The sequence below is a fragment of the Triturus cristatus genome, chromosome 5_2 (genome assembly GCF_964204655.1).
Source record: "Triturus cristatus chromosome 5_2, aTriCri1.1, whole genome shotgun sequence".
Taxonomy (NCBI): domain Eukaryota; kingdom Metazoa; phylum Chordata; class Amphibia; order Caudata; family Salamandridae; genus Triturus; species Triturus cristatus.
Window position 1 is genome coordinate 962,057,040 of NC_140588.1, and position 18,124 is coordinate 962,075,163.

At 45.4% G+C, this 18,124-nt stretch overlaps 1 protein-coding gene across 2 annotated transcripts in view; it reads right to left on the reverse strand.

The window, feature by feature from the left end:
* The window catches only part of COL4A6 (collagen type IV alpha 6 chain), an 847,824-nt gene that overhangs the window by 372,091 nt on the left and 457,609 nt on the right, over positions 1 to 18,124 (reverse strand). For both annotated transcript variants that reach the window (XM_085608162.1, XM_085608161.1), the window contains exon 15: positions 1,123 to 1,182. In XM_085608162.1, coding sequence (XP_085464288.1) covers positions 1,123 to 1,182 — 60 coding nt within the window. The remainder of the gene's footprint in view (positions 1 to 1,122; positions 1,183 to 18,124) is intronic.

Consider the following 18,124-nt stretch of genomic DNA (forward strand, 5'->3'; position numbering starts at 1 on the left):
TACGGGGACAACCCCAAGTTATCATTGTGTCTGGAATGGTGCCACGCTATGGCTTTTATGATGCGACCCGTGATCGCCTGTACTTTGCGTCACATGCATCCTTCTGGCAATGGTCTGCTCAGGGAATACGTGTCTGTGAGGGCGCTGTAGTTGGTGGTGATGCATGGAGTAAGCCCGACCATCATCAGTCACTCCCAGAAGTAAAGAATTTGTGTCTCACGGATGTCGTTAGATGCGCGGGTTAGGAGGCAGGCTATAAATTCAGGTATGACTGGCATCATGCCATTCGGAACCTGGAAGAGTTGTTTCCCAGTATCTCTGCCAACTGCTCCAGGTGTTGTGGAGGGCAGGGAGACACTATACCCAAATGCTGGAAGTTTCCAAGAAAATCCCATTTTAGGAGGATGTGTTGAGTGCCATCTAGAGGATTAGAGGCTCCATTCCTGGAGCCTTTCAGTCTAGTTGTCATGTGCATCAGGGGCCAGGCTAGGAAAAGCATGATCTACGCTGAACAAAAGCTGCTTTGTCACTTTACGATGACAACTAGCCAGATGGTTTCCCGTGCATGGAAGAAGGTGAGGTGGTGAACCAGGCCTAGTGGTTTCAGAATATGTAGGACATACAATCGGTGGAGCAGATCCCCTATCCCTTGATCAATGCTGAGACTTTGTTTCAATGCGGCACAAGGTCCTGGATGTCATGGCACAGGGCATGTCAGCTCCTTCCAGTCCCATCAGGCAGAGAATGTCAAACATATCCTTATAGTACATTGGGGGAGTCACTGTGTGAAGCTGTGGAGAACCCAATAAGGACATCTCTATCTGGGAATGGGGTGGTCCCAGGTATACCAAGGGAGGGGACTTTGAGAGCATAGTCGGACATTGTAAACTATATCTATAACTCACTTGCGTTTTAGCACTGTTACCTTTGTAGTATCATGGCTAGAAACAATGAAGTGTTTAAAACTAGAAGTGTGGGGTTAAGAGTTATTTACATGTCGCAGTACAGGCGGATCTCGGAAAGATACGCAGCCTGCAGCATTATGCTGCAAAACAACATGCAAACTACATGGCGGAATTATTTGGCAGCTGTCCAAACGTTTGAAAATAAAGTAGTGCATACCCGATCTCCTGGTAAACCAAGGATTCCTTTTTCACCTGCCTCTCCGACACTTGCAGGGCCCTGCAGGCAGAAGAGAACAAAATACCAGAGTCAGGCAGTCACATGGAAACACACTACGTGGCACACACGAGTAAAAACTGAGGTACAGTACAACAGTGAGAACGAGAAGGCGGATGTGTCTGCATGCTTGTTTTTACCGAAGTCCCCAAGTTTTCTTTGTTTCTTCTTCTTTTCCTATGCTCATATTTGGTTCTGGTGATTCTTCTAGCTTAGTGAATTACCTAATGTATACCATAAACTTTATGGAGGACACTTCGCTGGCAACTTTTAAGGCCCAGAAAACGTCCAGGATTATAGGGGAAAAAATGCAACCGGATATAAAAAAACAAAGTACATATTTCACAGGAAAGATAGGAAGAACATTTGAAAAAGGGACCGCTGCAAACTTTAAATGCATCAAGATAATGAATACAAAAGTAAAAAACATTTGACAAGATCCAAAGATAATTTAGACTGCAGAAAAAGAACACTTTTAAACTTAAATACATTAGGGAATAGAAAACAATAGTACACATTTTCCTGGATCTAAATGTAATTAAAAAAAAGAAAAGGAGCATTCTAAACTTGCCTTCATTCAGCGGGGGGCCCCTTGAGTCGAAGGAGTGTCGCCCCCCCAGCTGCTAGCGCTGGGAAGGTGAAAAATAAAATGGTAATAAATTGAATTTGTTACTATTTTATATTTCCCTTTCCCCAGCCCGAGCAGTGTTTGGGGGCGGGGCCACTGCGGCTGAGTGGCAGCAGGGGAGTGGTGCTCTCTCCACCAATTTACACTGCGCATGTCACTTTGGCCGGCTGTCTTAGGACGCCAGCCAGACATGCACAGTGTAAACCTCTCCACCCAGCAAGACAGCTGGGTGCAGAGCAAGCATAGGGCCCCAGTGCATGCAGGAGAGTCGAGGCAGCCCGCTCCAGCCAATCCGGACGCTGCTCTCATGCTGCTTAACATTACCAGCAGCATGAGAGCAGCGTCTGGATAGGTGTGGAGACTTCAATTGCTGCAGACAACACCAGGGCCCGGGCTGAAGAAGCAGAGAGGACCGGACCAGGTGAGCCGGTAAGTGCATTTGTATTTTTTTAATTATTGAGTTGTGTGCTGTACTGTTCTCGATTGCTGGGGATGAGAAATTAGAATGTAATTTATTTGACAACAATCGATCCACGGCTTATTTTTGGCTCAAGTTGTTGATAAATGCGGTTTTGTGTGTTTTCAGGCCTAGAATGAAGTTTGGCGCGGAGATGGGGGGAGTTTCACGAGGATCGATCAGTGGAAGTGGTCGAAACGCCGGCTCTTGGAGCGCAGGTTTCCAGTGTTATTCTGAGGGCCCGATTTAGATGTTGTCAACATTGAATTTTCGGGTGGTTCGGCTGGTCCCTGGTTGAAGGGCCTGCTGTCCGCGATAGCTCGGAATGTCTACTGTGTGTGTGAGAAATGTGGAGAGAATCGAACAACGGGAAGGGTTGTTTTTGGCTGAGTTTGTAAATGTAAAAACGGGTGTATTGAGGCAGGGTCTATCGTGTGTGCTTGTAAGCAGGTGGAAACCGACTGCAGCCTCCCGGCAGCACAGAATCAGCTCAAGCCGTCTATGTATGGAAAGTTGTGTTTTGGGCAGTGGCGTGGTTGGCTGTTTGGGGGCGACAGCGGCAAGCGCAAGGTAAGTTTTCTCTATTTATTCTCCCTTCCACCTCTCCGCTCGTCCTCGTCTGCCGCCAGCACCCCCACCTCGCCCCCCAACATCAAACCCCCGCTCTTACCTGCTCCAGGGAAGCAAACACAGAGATCGCAACGGGCGGCAAAAGCTCTAGCTACGCCACTGGTTTTGGGCCTAGTTTCTAGATGCAACTTCGGCGCGATTTGGGGCCTAGTAAAGTTGCAGGTATTGCGTGTTTTTTAGGATACAATTGTGGGGTGATCCGGGGGGGTGGGGGTGTGGGGGGGAAATGGGGTGGAGGGGTCGGGATCTCTCAGAGGAATGTGTAATTTTGGGTGAAAATGGATTTTGGGGTTTGCATTGGTTGCCTCACTAAATATTTAGGGTACCAGCCGCCACTGCCTACATTAGACATGAACGGGCCAATCTAGTGAATGATTTCAAGCATTTCTCAACACTCAAGCAAACATCTTCACAACAAAGTGGTACCCTGGGCCTGTTATTGTTGGTTCTTGGTGTGTGGTACAATATTTACCTGTGAGAGGTGTACCGTTTCTCTTTTATCTAGATGGCCCTTTTAAATTCTGTTTTCTATCAGTAGCAGGCATATTACAGAGCTGCTGTGTTTCCTACCAGACAGGCAGTCAATCAATCATCAATCAAACATTTATAAAGCGCGACCAATCACCCGCAAGGGTCTTTTTGCACAAAATCATCACAGCTTGTTTATTTTTATAATCACAGCATTTGGAGTAATCTGACAGGCCCACTTAATATCATTCACGTCCCTTCATATCGCTCTTCCCATCCTGCATTAGGGAACTGTATAATCCACCCAGCGGCGGAATGTTCGTGCCCTGTGGCTCCCAAAAAAATAAGATTAATTTATACTAATTTAAAAAGTGTAGCCATCTTTGACAATATGTAAATGGCTGATCAAGTTGACAGGCCTGTTTGAAAAACGCAGCCATGTTTGAACAAAGAGGAGTCTTGATGAGAAGTTAGTTTCACCATCAATTTCTTAGATTATAGCCTACTAAACGCTGCTCCCTGGTGATAAATAAGAGCTCTGGCACATCTGCCTAGTTGTGCCCTTGCTAGTAGAACAAGCATTGGCATTGCCAATAGGTCTCGCCTTTGGGACCTTATAAGTGTTTAGCCATGCAACAGTTGATGATGTTGCCCCAAGGATATTGTGCTGCATAACTAAATACTTATAAGGTCCCAAAGCGAGACCTATTGGCTATGCCAATGCTTGTTTTGGGGGGTAGGGGACTTGGGGGCGGGATGGAGTTCAAAAGTGCCTCCTAGGTACTTCTCGGCATGGGTCCCCGCCCCCTCCTCACACTGTGAGAGCGTTCCCCAATTTGGCAGGTGTGTGAGTGGATCCACTTGGGTGGGATGGCGAGGTTAGCCCATGGGATGATGTTCCCTATTTGCCTGTTGGTTCATGGAATAGACCCAGGAATGGGTGCACATATGAGAATCATGGATAAGCAGCCAGTGCTTAAAAGTGGCAGAGCCCTCTTCAGGGGGCCACTTCTGGTTGCACTGCCCATTGCTGCTGTCAGTTCTGCCAATCACAGTGACAACAAAAGTACTAACCATCACACTTGTACAAGTGTGACAGTTCTGACTATTCCAGGCCCCCAAACCTATAAGAATGACTTTGGTGGCTGGAATTAGTCATTTTAATGCAAATTGAATTAATAAACAACTTTTGTTGTGCTGGTCTCCAAATTAGACAAACAGTGCCACCTTGTGGCAGACTGTCATACGTGCTAGTGGTGGTACGTAAGTGCTTGTGCTGAGCACCGTAAACCACCGGCTCAAACTAAGCTCCGGATAAGTCACTCATTCGTTTTGTAAGGCGCCCTCATCCAGACTGTCTTCCCTCAAACCTGGAAAGCCACTCCAGCACTAAAAACAAGAGACTGGGGTCTAAGTGGCATCAACTGTTATGCTACTTCATCTTAGAAAGAATTGATACAGGTATACCCTACTTTCCCTTGTAATCATAGCTGAGACACGCACCTTGTGAAGTATATGCAAATATGCCATTACAATCCACATTAGCATAGTTCAGCCTTGAAGTAGTTAAGGCATAGACTACTGTTGTGTGTGAATCCAATGGTAAAATGTCCAATAACTTTTTCAAAGTTCGAAGCAATGCTACGCATGTGTGCCGACAACTAACATCACTTGAAGCCGTAAAGATGGACAACAGTCAAATTTTACTCCCAGATTTCTAGCCACCTTGAAGGACTGAGGCGGGGAAGGTAGTGATTCCGGCCAATAATTCGAGAACTAATTCTCCTTCTTGTGACCCAAAATGATGATCTCAATTTTAATAAAGTTGCATGGCAAGCAGCTCTCTCTAATCCACTCAAAGACCCTGGATAAACAGTGTGCATGCTAGCTAATGGTCAATAGAGTAATAAAGCCAAAGGACTTTATCAGGGCAGCTAACGCACTTAGATGTTAAGCATCTGTAGCATATGTTCCAGAATGCAAGGAACCCTGCACTGGATGAGCTACTCACTCATAGACTTGTGACATTTGAGAGCTATTGCACAGCCTGCTCCAGAGCTGACTGCTAGTCTGTGCTGCTCGTCAGTGCTGTCACCTCTGGTGCTTCGCATTGCTTTTCTTTTACAAGCAGTGCGTATTTTCAGAACTTTCATCCCGTGTACCCTGTACCAGTTCACACTGTGTCCAATGCCCCATCTGCAGCTGTACAGGCCTATGTCCCATGGGTCCTAGTGCAGACTACTTTGTGGCACTTCACTTCACAAAGTGACCCTTTACTCTTTCCAATCCTTCCGTCAAATGACTCAGAAGAAGGTAGGATTTATGCCCCTGCAAACCGTTTTGGACCATCAAAGACTACAATGTGATAACAAGTATATTTTGTAAAGTTGTGCAGTTTGCTTTCTGCATAGGAAGGCTTTGGTAATTTTCCAATGACATGCTGAATTTCTGTAAAAGCAGAAAGTGAACATTTACAAATTACCCATTAGAACTTGTAATCAGTCATTTAAAACTCCTATAGCACGTGTTTCTTAATATGGTATTTAGAGAGCTCTCTAAAATTTCCCAGATCCGTGTATAAGCAGTTTGTTTACCTCCCACCGCAACAAAAAAAAAGGTGCTATGGGGTATATCTTCCAAGGACCCCCATGCCCCGCCTGGCAGGTTTGGTCAGTCCTAGATTTGTAAATGGAGTAAGAAGGGAAAACAAGCGCATGCACCTCGCGCTAAAAGTAAAAAAAAAAAAAAGTGATATGCCCAGAAATACAGCAATGTTGCACTGACACCGAGACTCGAACCCGGATCCCCAGCTGCCGAGTAGGCAGCTTTTACCGATTCGCCACATCCTCTCAGCACCTGGCCTGGCAGTTTGGGCTGGACTGTTCCCATTAGAACAGGGTTAAGACTGATTTGCATATAACAGGGTCCAAACATGCTAGCTCCTGCATCCTACAAATGAAAACTATAAAAAGTTGCTTTCATTTATTAATTCTAAATGTTAGGTTCTCTAATTCACTCAAAACTAGACTACAAGAACACAAAAAGAAGCTCCAGCCAATTGTTTACATGGGTTTCGGTTAGTGGAAAACACAACAGCCAGGTTGAAATTCAGAAACCTCTTTAAAATGTGACTTTTTAATAGAGAGTCGTACCATTATTTAATGCATTTTTATTCTTCGCTCTTGTTGATTATGATAATGTCTTCAATGCCAAGAAGCTTTGCAGTTGTACGCTGAACAAATAAAATAACATTCTAAAATAGCGCTTCTCTTCGATGTCGTCGATGTTGACGTCGAAGTCGCCTTCGGCGTCGAGCTCGCCTTTGCGGGGCGTGCTTCGATGACCTAGGCTTCTCTTGAGCTTTCACCGGCTGGGAGTCCTTTTCGAAGGATCCGCTGGGCTGTTTGTCCGTGGACGCAGCTGCGACTGTCGATTGCTTCGACGCCAGTGCTCCTTTTGAGGTCTTTGGCTCTATTTTTAGAGAGTCTGTCGGGGTTTTAGGGGTCGACGTGTCTCTTACCTCCTTTGTCGACTTCTTATCAGTCTCTACGACCATGTAGTCCTCTGGTCCCTCGGCGATGTTGTTCTCTTCTCCGCTGGAGAGGCCCAAGTCCCGGAGCGACGGAGGTTCTCCTTGGTCTCGAATGGCGTAGTTCGCTCTCCTCTGTCTTTCCTTCACTCTGAGGGTCTTGGGGGTGAATGCCGAGCAGGCGTTGCAATCCTTGCTTTCGTGGTCGATTGGCAGGCAGAGTTTGCAGACCAGGTGCTGGTCCTTTTGCGCGTATTTGTGGTGGCAGTTAACAGCAAAATTTGAATGGGGTTTGTCCATTCCTGCGCTCAGGGGGCCCCCTGTGTGTTCATTCTTATTTGAACGTCGAAGTTCTTTATCTTCCTCTCCTTCTTCATCGTCCCGGCTCTGTGTTCCTGGTTGTGAGATGAAAACTCCAACTTTTCGGTGCTTTTCTGCTTGATTTCTTCTCCCTTTTTCCCAAAACTTTGGAACTCCTCGGTGATGATCCAGACCCAACGGCGGAAAAAAGAATCTGAAGATGGCGCCCAAATAGACCACGGAATAATGCACAGCCTAAGGAATCTAGAAAGATTCACGCTGCAAAACTTTGGCTCCTGAATTTATAATGGATTAAATGAGACTACGAGTACCAGAATGCAAAGGGAAAACCTGGAATGGATGAACTACTGATCACCTTTTGAAACTTGGAAGCTCTGTGTTTACGTTTGGCATTTTTGGAAAGGAAACTTGTTAACTATTCCTGTAAATAAATTGCGTTAATCTTTTTCATCCAAACTTATTGTCCAGAGTATGCAGTGCTCCTCAGCCATGTGTAGGGCGCAGAAGTGCTGATCCAAGTGTATGACACAGATGCGCAAACTGCTTTCCTACCCGGGTGAAGGACGCCGCGGTGATTGTCACCACAATGGTCCTGGAAAGGCTCCGCTGTCGTTGCCTGTGCTGTGGACTGATGAATGCCCCTGTTATGTCCATACTACTGTGGCCTGCTAACTTGGTATATTTTCCAAGGACCCCCATGCCCCGCCTGTCAGGTTTAGTCAGTCCTAGATTTGTAAATGGAGTAAGAAGGGAAAACAAGCGCGCGCACCTCGCGCAAAAAGTAATTTTTTTAAAAAAAAGGCGTTAAGCACACGCGCGCTTGGGAGCGTAGTCTGCTCTTTTTCGAAGCGAACGCTCGTGCTTGTGGCGCGTCCTGCTCGCTACCGCAAGGTGTATGCCGCCACGAGTATGTGCTTGGAAAATGAGCTGAACGACAGCTAATGGTCGCTAATGGTCTCTCATGCAGCGCATGCGCGCTGCGTAGGCGAGACCTAAAAACTGCCATAAGTGGGGTTCAAGAGCCCCCCTTGCACTCTAGTGCTCGACTGCACATGCTTCACTAAGGACACCTAGGCCTCTGGCAAGAACTCGAGTAATCTGCAAAGCGCACAGCACAATGGTGAGCAACCCTTTTCGTACATTTTCAGAGCTCTTAATTTTCTAAAGGGAGAGTAGCATATATGGGTGGGGAGGTCCAGGTCTCCTTTTCCTCTAGATACTCACACTGTACTTGTACGCCCTTTGGACAACCCTTCCTTCTTTGTTTGGAGGGTACGGGAAGACTGGCCGTTCTGTAGCCAACAGCCAAGGGGTTTGGCAACCTTTCTCTTCCTTTCAGAGGACGTGGAGCCGCCCCGCTGACAATTTCAGTTAGCCATCAATCTTGTAAGATTCCACAGTGGTGCCAGAGCTGAAGTAGCTGTGGGGCTACAATGGTTCTACCACAAGTACATCCCATTGTGCTGAAATGTATGTGTGTTATTTGTAACATGAGGTTAGAAAGATCTACAGTTAGGAGTTGGTGGGCACTAGATGAAAATCCCATCGATATTAATTTATAAAACAGTATTTTGGAAGGGTGTACCTTCTTTCTCACATACCTATATGTAAGCCCTAAGAGGCCTGCCATGCTGTAACAGAGTTTCTTCAACCTAGCTAGAACCTCTGCAGCTCCATGACTGCAAAGCACGTTTTTTGAGATTGCAACAAAGCTGGGTGCACCCAGCACTATATTCAACCAGCACAATGGGCAAACTAATGGGTGACTTCCTCTAGAGCATGGGTACTCACAGTTTCACAGGGGCCAAAAAGTTTGGTCTGTGGTGTAACCGAGGGCTCCATTGTTGCCAGCAGGGTGGCATTTATGGGGGGGGGAGAGGGGTTGGGTAATGTGGGTGTAGGAGAAGAGAAGCATGTACATCTAATGGCTGAACTGCACAATGTGAAACCAAAAACCTAGGATCAATCCCGGTTTCCCCGCCTGACCAAATTATATTATGCTAGGCAATTGTTTTATTTCACTTTCCCTCCTTTTTCTTCCTCATCACATATAAAAGGACCTCGAAATACATGACTTCAGGATGTACGCTGTACAAAACCTTCTCCTGAGTTTGGTTTAATAAACTATAATGTTGTTCATATATAATAGGAACTCAGGCCACCCTAAGGGTGCACATAACAACTGACTTGCCTTTTACTTAACTAAAGACATTGTTCTTAGTGGGGGGGTGGAGATGAATGTTTCTAAAATCATGTTTGAAAATGTTCACTTTAAAAAAATCCTTCAAAGCACCAATATAATCTGATTCACTAAAGTGAAGAGCTTCTGCATGTTAATGAAATGCACTTTTGTAATTTTCAAAAGACTTTGTCATATTTTTACAAGTGTGCTGCAAAATATTTTTAAAAATGAAGGTGCTCTTAAAGTTAAGCGGTGCAGGGCACCCTGGTTACTTTCTTTCTTTAACCTCAATTAACATTTAAATAAATGCTCGCTCCTTTATGTAGCATCTTTTTAATGTTAGTGCTGAGTCGAGTAAACAGCAGCCCAGTGCTGCTTTTCACCAGGGGTCCACATGTAAAGGTCAGGAGGGCCGCATGCGCACCCGGGCCATACTTTGAGAATGACTGAGAATCACTGCTCTAGAGTGAACGTCCATGTTAGGCCTGGCAACATTGGCGTGGGTCTTCCTTCTATTTTTTTGCTATTGCCTCCTGTATTTTTGCTGGTCTAGAGGCTTTGGGCACTTTGCCACTGCTGTTCGGTGCCAATGTGCACGTGCTCCCTTTTGTAAATGGTTGTTATGGATTAGAGACTCCACGATTGGTTATTTGATTTACTTGTCAGACCCTAGTAAAGTGCACCGTGTGTGCCCAGGGCCTGTAAATCAAATGCTGCTGGTGGGTTTGCAGCACTGATTGTGCCACCCACAGAAGCAACTTGTAAAATGTGGCTCAGGCCTGCCATTGCAGAGCCTGTGTGCAATCTGGGACTGCCATGTTGGCTTGGCAAGTGCACACACTTGCCAGTCCATAAACCTTCCCTTTTCTGCATATTAGTCACCCCTAAGGTAGGCCCAAGGTACCATGTGGGCAGGGTGCATTGTATGTGAAAGGTAGGACATGCCCTGATGTGTGTGGCATGTCCTGATAGTGCAGTACTGCCAATGGCGTTTTTCACGATTGCAAGCCCATCTGTTCCCATAGGCCAGAATGGGCAGTTTGATTTTAACATCTTATAAACATACCTGACCCAGGGAACAAGATAGGAAAATAGAGTTTAATATGCCCGAACTCTGAATGTTAAAGTGCATCTTTTAGTGTGGGTGAGTTTAACATTCTGTGTTTAAAAATACCACTTTTAGAAAGTAGGTATTTTCTTGCCTAACCATCCAGTATGCCTCTGCTAGGTTTGTGTATTGCATGTCTGGCTTGTGAGTGACAGGAGCTGGGAGAGGGCTGCGGCTCCAGCAGTCGAATGAGTCAGGGCTGGTCTGAATGGGACCTGGGTTGAATTTAGAGAAGAAGGAGGAGATTTCCTTTCACCTGCCTGGGCCAGGTCTGCTTTCAACAATGCTGTCTTCACCTACTGCTAGGAAGCTGCACCAGAGAGGACAGAACTGGTTTTGGCTGGGTACAGACACTCTCTGCCTTCAGATACAAAGGATTTGTGTGTATAAAAAGGGGGACCCAGACCCCAGGATTTTAGATCACTTCTGGGAAATCAAGAAGAACCTTTGCCAAGGAGAAGAGCCGGAGAAGCTGAAGGAAGATTACTGCCCCTGTGCTGTTTGCTGTTGGGATTGGCCTGCAGTGGCTACTTCATTGCCAAGGAAAGGAGAAAAGGACTTTGCAGTGTTTGCTTTGTCATCTTGAGGAAGATCTCCAAGGGCTTGAAGCTGAACTTGCCTCCTGTTCTGAAGTCTCAGGGACACAAAGACTTCACCACCAGCTCCCCTGAATTTCCTTGCTGGGAATTCTATCCTGCAGAGAGGTGCCCGCTGCTGTTTAGGACCTCTAGAGACTGTTTGTCGCTGGGAGCGGGAAAGTCGACGCAACATGGAAGAAGCGTGTTGCCCCCCGTAGCTGTCGCCGCCGCATTGCAAAGGAAGTGTGTCGCCGCCACTGCTGTTGCCGACCCATCGCAAAGGAAGAGTGTTGCTGCCGCTGCTGTTGCCGCTGCATCGGCGAAGAAGCGTGCCACAGCGCCTGTCGTGGCGTGAGAAGTTGCCGCACAACGCAGCGGGTGCATCGATCTCCGCTGACTGAGACCAGACCGAGACCAGCACACCAAATTCAACCCAAGGCCGCCAGGCATGCATGCATCGTACCAAGTCGTCAAACCGCATCGAGGTGCCATCTTTGTTGCATCGCACCGGATCGTCACATCACATCGAGGAGCCATCTTGAAGAGACTCATTGCTTCCCCTGCGCTGCAGTAAGGAACAGGCGTGCCGCCTCCCCCGAAGCAAGGAACTGACGCATCGCCTTCCCTGTGACCCTTTTGTTTGTTTTGCGTGATGCATCTAAGGTACTTTGTGGGATAAATGTTGCATTTACAACTTGCATTGAACTAAACTATTTCTATCATTGAAGAGCCTATTTTTGGTACTGTATTGTGGATTTTTGCCGTTTGGTTTTGTTTAGATAAAGATACTTATTTTTCTAAACTGGCATGGTGTCCATTTGTAGTGTCTTCACTGTATTACTGTGTGTGTTCACAAATGCTTTAGACACACTGCCTCTGAGATAAGCCTGTCTGCTCGTGCCAAGCTACCAAGGGGTGAGCAGGGGTTATTTTAGGAGTGTATCCCCCTTTCCCTGACTAGAAGCAAGTGCCCCTATTTTGACTAAGGTGCAAACCATTGCCAACTAGAGACCCCCATTACTAATAGTCCACTGTGTGCTCCCTCGTACCATGTCAGGGCAGATAGCTTGAGGTACATCCATACATTATTGCAGTTAAGAGGCAGGTGGAACATCCACAATAATGATTGAGCTCCTCAGCCATGGTACATGTCTGGGGAGGAGGGCACATACATTAACCATGTCCTGAACAAGGTTGGGGAAAGGAAGTACTTTGCTTATGCTTAAATTTGTAATTTTTAAAGCTATATTAACTACTACACCCACTGCAGTAGATCAGACTGTATTTAAGGGAGACGAGCTGTGCCCTCAGTGCATCAAAAAAATGTGGCCCTGAAAGGGTGGTCTTTAGGTTGGGTCAGTGTAGGAAGCTGGCTATTTACATAGTATACCAAAAATAGGTATGCTGGGTAAAGAGTCCAGGCATCCCTTATGAGAGGACAGGGGCTTGCTCTAGCAATCTCAAGGTGCTATATTTAGGGAAGTGTGGTCGAGCAGCCTTAGGCTTATCAGAGAGTAGTGTTAGACATCTGTTGCACACACTGGGTCTATGAATGATGCACAAACTCAAAAGGAGATAGATATCCACCAATTAAAAAAAATAACAGGTATCTTTTTATATATTTTGAACCCAAGATCTTCGTTATCAGGTAACTACTTTTTCATAATAGAATTTTTACAGTTTAAGCACCTTTAACCAACAGTGTGTTTTTATGTGTAATGCTTTCCTAAGGAAAAAATAACATTTACAGCATACATATACCTGCAATGCATTTCTGTGGGTCTCTTTTCGGTCATGAGGTGGTAAAAGGACAAGGACAAAAGTACCACCAGCAGATCAGCCATATTTGCCGTTTTGAGGAGCAGGATCAAGACTGATTTGCATATGGCTGGGTCTAAGCTGGGGTTGTGTGGTGAGCAAAATAACAATGGATTAAACCCAGATCTGTGTGACTGGGCGTGAATGTTTGCATTGTTCAGCATTTCATCCATCATTTGTTTTTATTCCATCGTGAATGCGGGTGCAGAGGTGCTGGACGAGTCAGTAGCCTTGCACGCTACACAGCAGATAGGACAGAGGCCACCTAGAAATAAGCTGCAAGGGGGTACTTGAAAACAAGACCGGGAGTTCCCAATGGGAGGCTTGGGATGTGAGGGTCCTGTGAGCACAGGGAAGCAGTCGGTTTCTTCAGGTCCGGGTGGCTCTGTGCAGAGTGTTTGTCAGACCCACCAGCATTCCAGCGGAGTAGCGCTATGGCTGCAAAATTGACTTTTTCGGCCACAAAAAAGGTCCCCTGGCAGGCATAAAAAAAAATGGTGGCTTCTTATTGGCTGTACACAAACACGTCACTATGTGTCTCCGTGCAGCATTATGGGGAGGAAAGCTAAGAGATATAGGACAGAGAGAAAGGGACACAAGAGAAGCAGGCAAATAGGCAGAGAGGGGAGACAAACATCAGTGGAGAAAGGAAGGGAAGAGTAGTGGGGAGCTGCGGGGAGTGGTATAGAATGAAAGGTATCGTCTATTGCTGTTTTTCATTTGAATTATCGTTTCTTTTGCCCTCTTGATAATGCTGTTGTTGTGATGTAGTGCAATCAGTTAGTGCCATCTGCTGGATAGTTGCTAGAAATACAATCAAATGAACGCATATTCGTCATCATCGCTCTGCTTCCTCCAGCCACATTGCGACAAGCAGAGTCAACGCAACCAGCTGTGCGTATGGCAAGCCTGCTCATCAATTAGCAGGCAGGCTATGTTTTAGGTACGTCACTTTGACATTCGCTTAAGTGGCCTTTGAAATCCCAGGCCCCCTCTCATCCTCTGCTCCCTTTCTGTAGGTAGAAGGGTCAGTGAGGAGAGGTGCTGGAGAGGAGAGGAGAGCTGTGAAGACAGGTGCTGGAGAGGAGAGCTGGAGAGGGGAGCTGTGAAGACAGGTCCTGGTGTGAGAAGGGGACCAGTAGGTATAGAGGTGAGTGAGGAGGAGAGATGCAATAAAAGGGTCTGAGGAGAAGAGAGAGGTGCTGCTCCTACAGGAGGGGCGAGCTAGTGAGGTGAGACGGCTGGGGAGCTGAGGTGATGCAAAGGTGATGGCAGAGGAGGGAGTGAAGGTAGTGCCCCGGTCGACGGAAGAGACGAGGTGGGGAAAAGGTCTGGCAGGTGGATGAGGCTAGTAAAGGGAAAGGTTATCAGGAGAGACTTACTACTGCTGGGCGTGAGAGGCACAGCCTGCGCTTCAGATACAGTCACTCCAGGCCTTTTTGGTCGCTGACTGCAGGATTTAGGTGAAAAACCGACAGTATTAAGATGACACCTTTGCCCAGAGGGTGTTAAAATGTAAAAATGACAAAACTACTGTCACAAAATGTCCCACATTACGCCACATATTATGCTTTTTTGATAAATCATTTAGGCAATGCACCTGCTTAATTTGTTCCTACCATACAAATAATTCCAGTGCCCTTGCATAAAATGGACGCACTACCTTTGGCAGAAAATGAATGATTAAGAGTAAATTAAAGTGCCGCAAAAATGCTGCTAAATTTCCATGTTTGTGCCGCTAAATTTGCTAATCCATGCCGCAATATCCTAGGGAGTCTCGTTTGTGGTCGGCTGGCGCTCATGCATTACGGCACTCACTGGTGTCGGTCGGAACCAACGAAAGGGACAAAAATAGGACAGCGGGGCCATTAGTGGGAAATCTGTGTTTTGTGAGATATGGGAAGGGAGACATTTGTAATCTCCTGATGTACAACCAGGTAGACAGTCTGGACATAAAAACAGACTTAGAAGGATCTTTTTTGGCTGATTGGGAATTTAACTGGAAACGGACTGGATCAAAAATATATGTGGCAAAAAAGGGGACTCCATTTTGGGTTGACCACATCAACAGGAATTGGGTACGTAGCTTGACCTGAATGGCTCTTCAGCTGTGTACGTGGTAATGTCAGAAATGCATGGTTCTAATTTTGTAATTGAGATAACTTCATTATAATGGGGTCCCTTCTTTGAGAAGTTAGGAAGGTTAGTGCCTTTAAACACAAAATAATCCTTAATGATGGGGCAGTTCCAGTTAGGCATAAGTTAAGAAAAGTGCCTTTAGCCTATCGGGAAGAATCAAAAGCAATGTTGGATGATTTGTGTGAAAAATAAATAACTGAACCAATTCAATCATCGCCATGGATGTCTCCTGCAGTGAACTCTGCGAAAGGTTCAGGGGAACTACGTCTTTGCGTAGATTTGTGGAGTGTAAATAATTACATTTGGATTGCTAGGCATCCTTTTCCGAATATGCATGAAATTGTTTCTACTCTTTCTGAAGCTGCTGTGTTTTCAACTACTTATCTTGCAAGTGCTTACCACCAGGATGAGCTGCATGAGGACTCTAAATACCTTAGAGCATTTGTAACCCCGTAAGGCATGTTCCAGTATTTGCGATTGCCTTTTGGTTTAGCTACTCCTGCAATGGTATTTCAATGATTAATGAAACAGACTCCTGAGGGTGTTACAGACGCTGTCACATTCCATGAACTTAGTTTGGTATTTGGAAAGACTTATTAAGAAGATGATCAAAATGTGTTTGTCGTATTGAAGACACTCCAATCGAAGGGTTTGACTGCACCCGTTTTTAAATGTTGTTTCTGTAAGAAAAAGTTCACTATTTGGGCCATGAAATTTTTCAAACTGGTATTAAACCTAAACGGAAACATGTATAGGCAATTGTAATGCTGCTGCATCAATTTCTAGGGATCAGTTATTATAATTTCTGGGTCTAACAGAGTTTTATGCCAGATCTGTGCCGGATTATGCCACAAAAGTTGATCCTTCAAGGCATTTGATGAGGAAATCTTTTTATTTGAATGGGGGGAAAGTTATTGAATGGCCCTTAAACTGTTTAAAAATGAAATGGAGGAAGCATCTTGTTTGAGACCATATGAGGTTGTAGAGGAATGCTTGGTGCCTGTGGATGCAAGCTGTGTGGGTTTATGTGCTGTTTTAATGCAAAGAGACAAGAGCAAATAATGGATTGTATCATATGCATTGCATACTTTAAGATCTGCTGAAAGAAATTATGCAGTGATAGAAAAAGAGGTGTTAGCTTCTACTAATGCTGTGCAACACTTTAGGCAATTTCTGTGGGAACACATTTTATTCTAAGTACTGACCACACTCCTATGATGAGTATGCTACCTGCAGGGGGGGTAGGACTTTGACTGCACGGTTAGCTCGTTTGGCTGCTAAATTACAAAAATATCTGTGCATTGTGCAATGAATTCCCAGACGTGAAAATTCACACACAGATTGCATGTCTGTTTCCCACAGGTAATTGATGATGAATCTGTTGATAAACAAGAGTGTGATGTAGCATACACTGTAGATGATGTGATAGAGGGTTGTGAGAGTATGAGACTGCAGAGTGTGGTTCTAGAAGATGAATGAAAGGGGTCCTTGTTGTACAATAAAAATTTGAATTTGATTCAGAGTTTTCTAATTAATAGATGACCTGAAGAACGCATGTTAAGCAAGGATTTAGCTTTGTTTCATAAAGTGAGAAATGAACTGATGATTTTTGAGGGTATTGTGGCAAGGGGCAAAAAGATAGTGCCTCCTCAGAAGTTGTGGAGGAAAATATTTTTACTGGCTCATGAAGGTCATCCTGGTAGGCTTGCTACTAAACAGAGGGTTAGTGAACTTTATTGGTGGCCAAAGATTGATGGCACGGTTGATTGTTGGATGAGGGAGTGTGCTCCGTGAGCCGATAGTGAAAAGTCGGCTAAAACGTGTGTTGTTGAAATGGAACCGGAGGAGTGTGCTAAAGGTCTGTGGAGGAAGTTGGGGTTGACCTTCTTAGACTATTTCTGGTGTTGGAAAATAAATCAGTTTTGCAGCTTGAAGACTTTCTGGATTCACTATGCCGTGCATTATTCCGGCATCTAGTAGTTGGGTCCGGAATTGTTGCCTTTCTTCTCTTTTTTTTTCTTTTTGCCTTGGCCCAGGTGGGCGTTGACTTACCACTATTTGGTGTCCTTCGTGACGTCGACGCGCTTCCTCCGGAAGCTCCCACCTTTGGTCGCCATCTTCGGATTCATTTTTTTTGTCATGTGTTATTCTTTCTACTTCTTTTAACTCTTATAGTCTTATTCCTGTTTTAATCCTCTTTCTCCTGTCTCATCTTTCTGGCGGAGGAGGGTGGGATCGCTAGTGAATGCAAAAAGTCTTCAAGCTGCAAAACTACAACGACAGGTAAGAAACTATACGTTTTGCAGCGTTAATCTTTCTAGATTCACTATGCGGTGCATAGACTTTATAGCGGTGAGTTGTTATTGTGGTTGCTGGGTGGAAGATGAGCTCTGGTAACTGAATATGTGTTGTAAGACCTGCCCCACTTGCGCTTCCTTATTCATCTGAATATCTACACAGTAGTGCTTAGTGAACGTGTGCACTGAAGACCATGTTGCGGCTTGGCAGATGTCTTGAATAGGTGTGTTTGCTAAAAACACAATTGTTGCTCCTTTCTTCCTTGTTGAGTGAGCATGAGCTGCTCCTTGTAACTGTTGGCCTGCTTGTTTGTGGCAGAGTTGTATGGTTTGTGCAATCCACGTGCAATGGTATTTTTGGTAACTGGTCGTCCCAAAAATCTGCTGGCAAAGGATACAAAGAACTGCTTTGTCTTTCTGCACTCCTTGGTCCTCTCTATATAGTGCATTAACGCCCTTCTGGCGTCCAGTGTGTGGAGCGCCCTTTCTGTACTTGTGGCGTTTTTTTGGAAAAAACTTGGTATTTAAATTGTCTGACTGATGTGGAACCGAGACACCACCTTTAGCATGAAATGTGGGTCTGTTCTCAATACAATCCTATCATTGTGTATTTGTAGGTAGGGCTCTTGAAGTGTTAGCGCTTGGAATTCACTCACTCTTTGTAGCGATGTGATAGCTACTAAGAAGGCTGTTTTTAGCATGAGCATGTGCAGTGTAGCTTTGTGAATAGGCTCAAGTGGTGCCTTCATCAATTGAGTTAGCACTACGTTGAGGTCCCATGCTGGTGCTG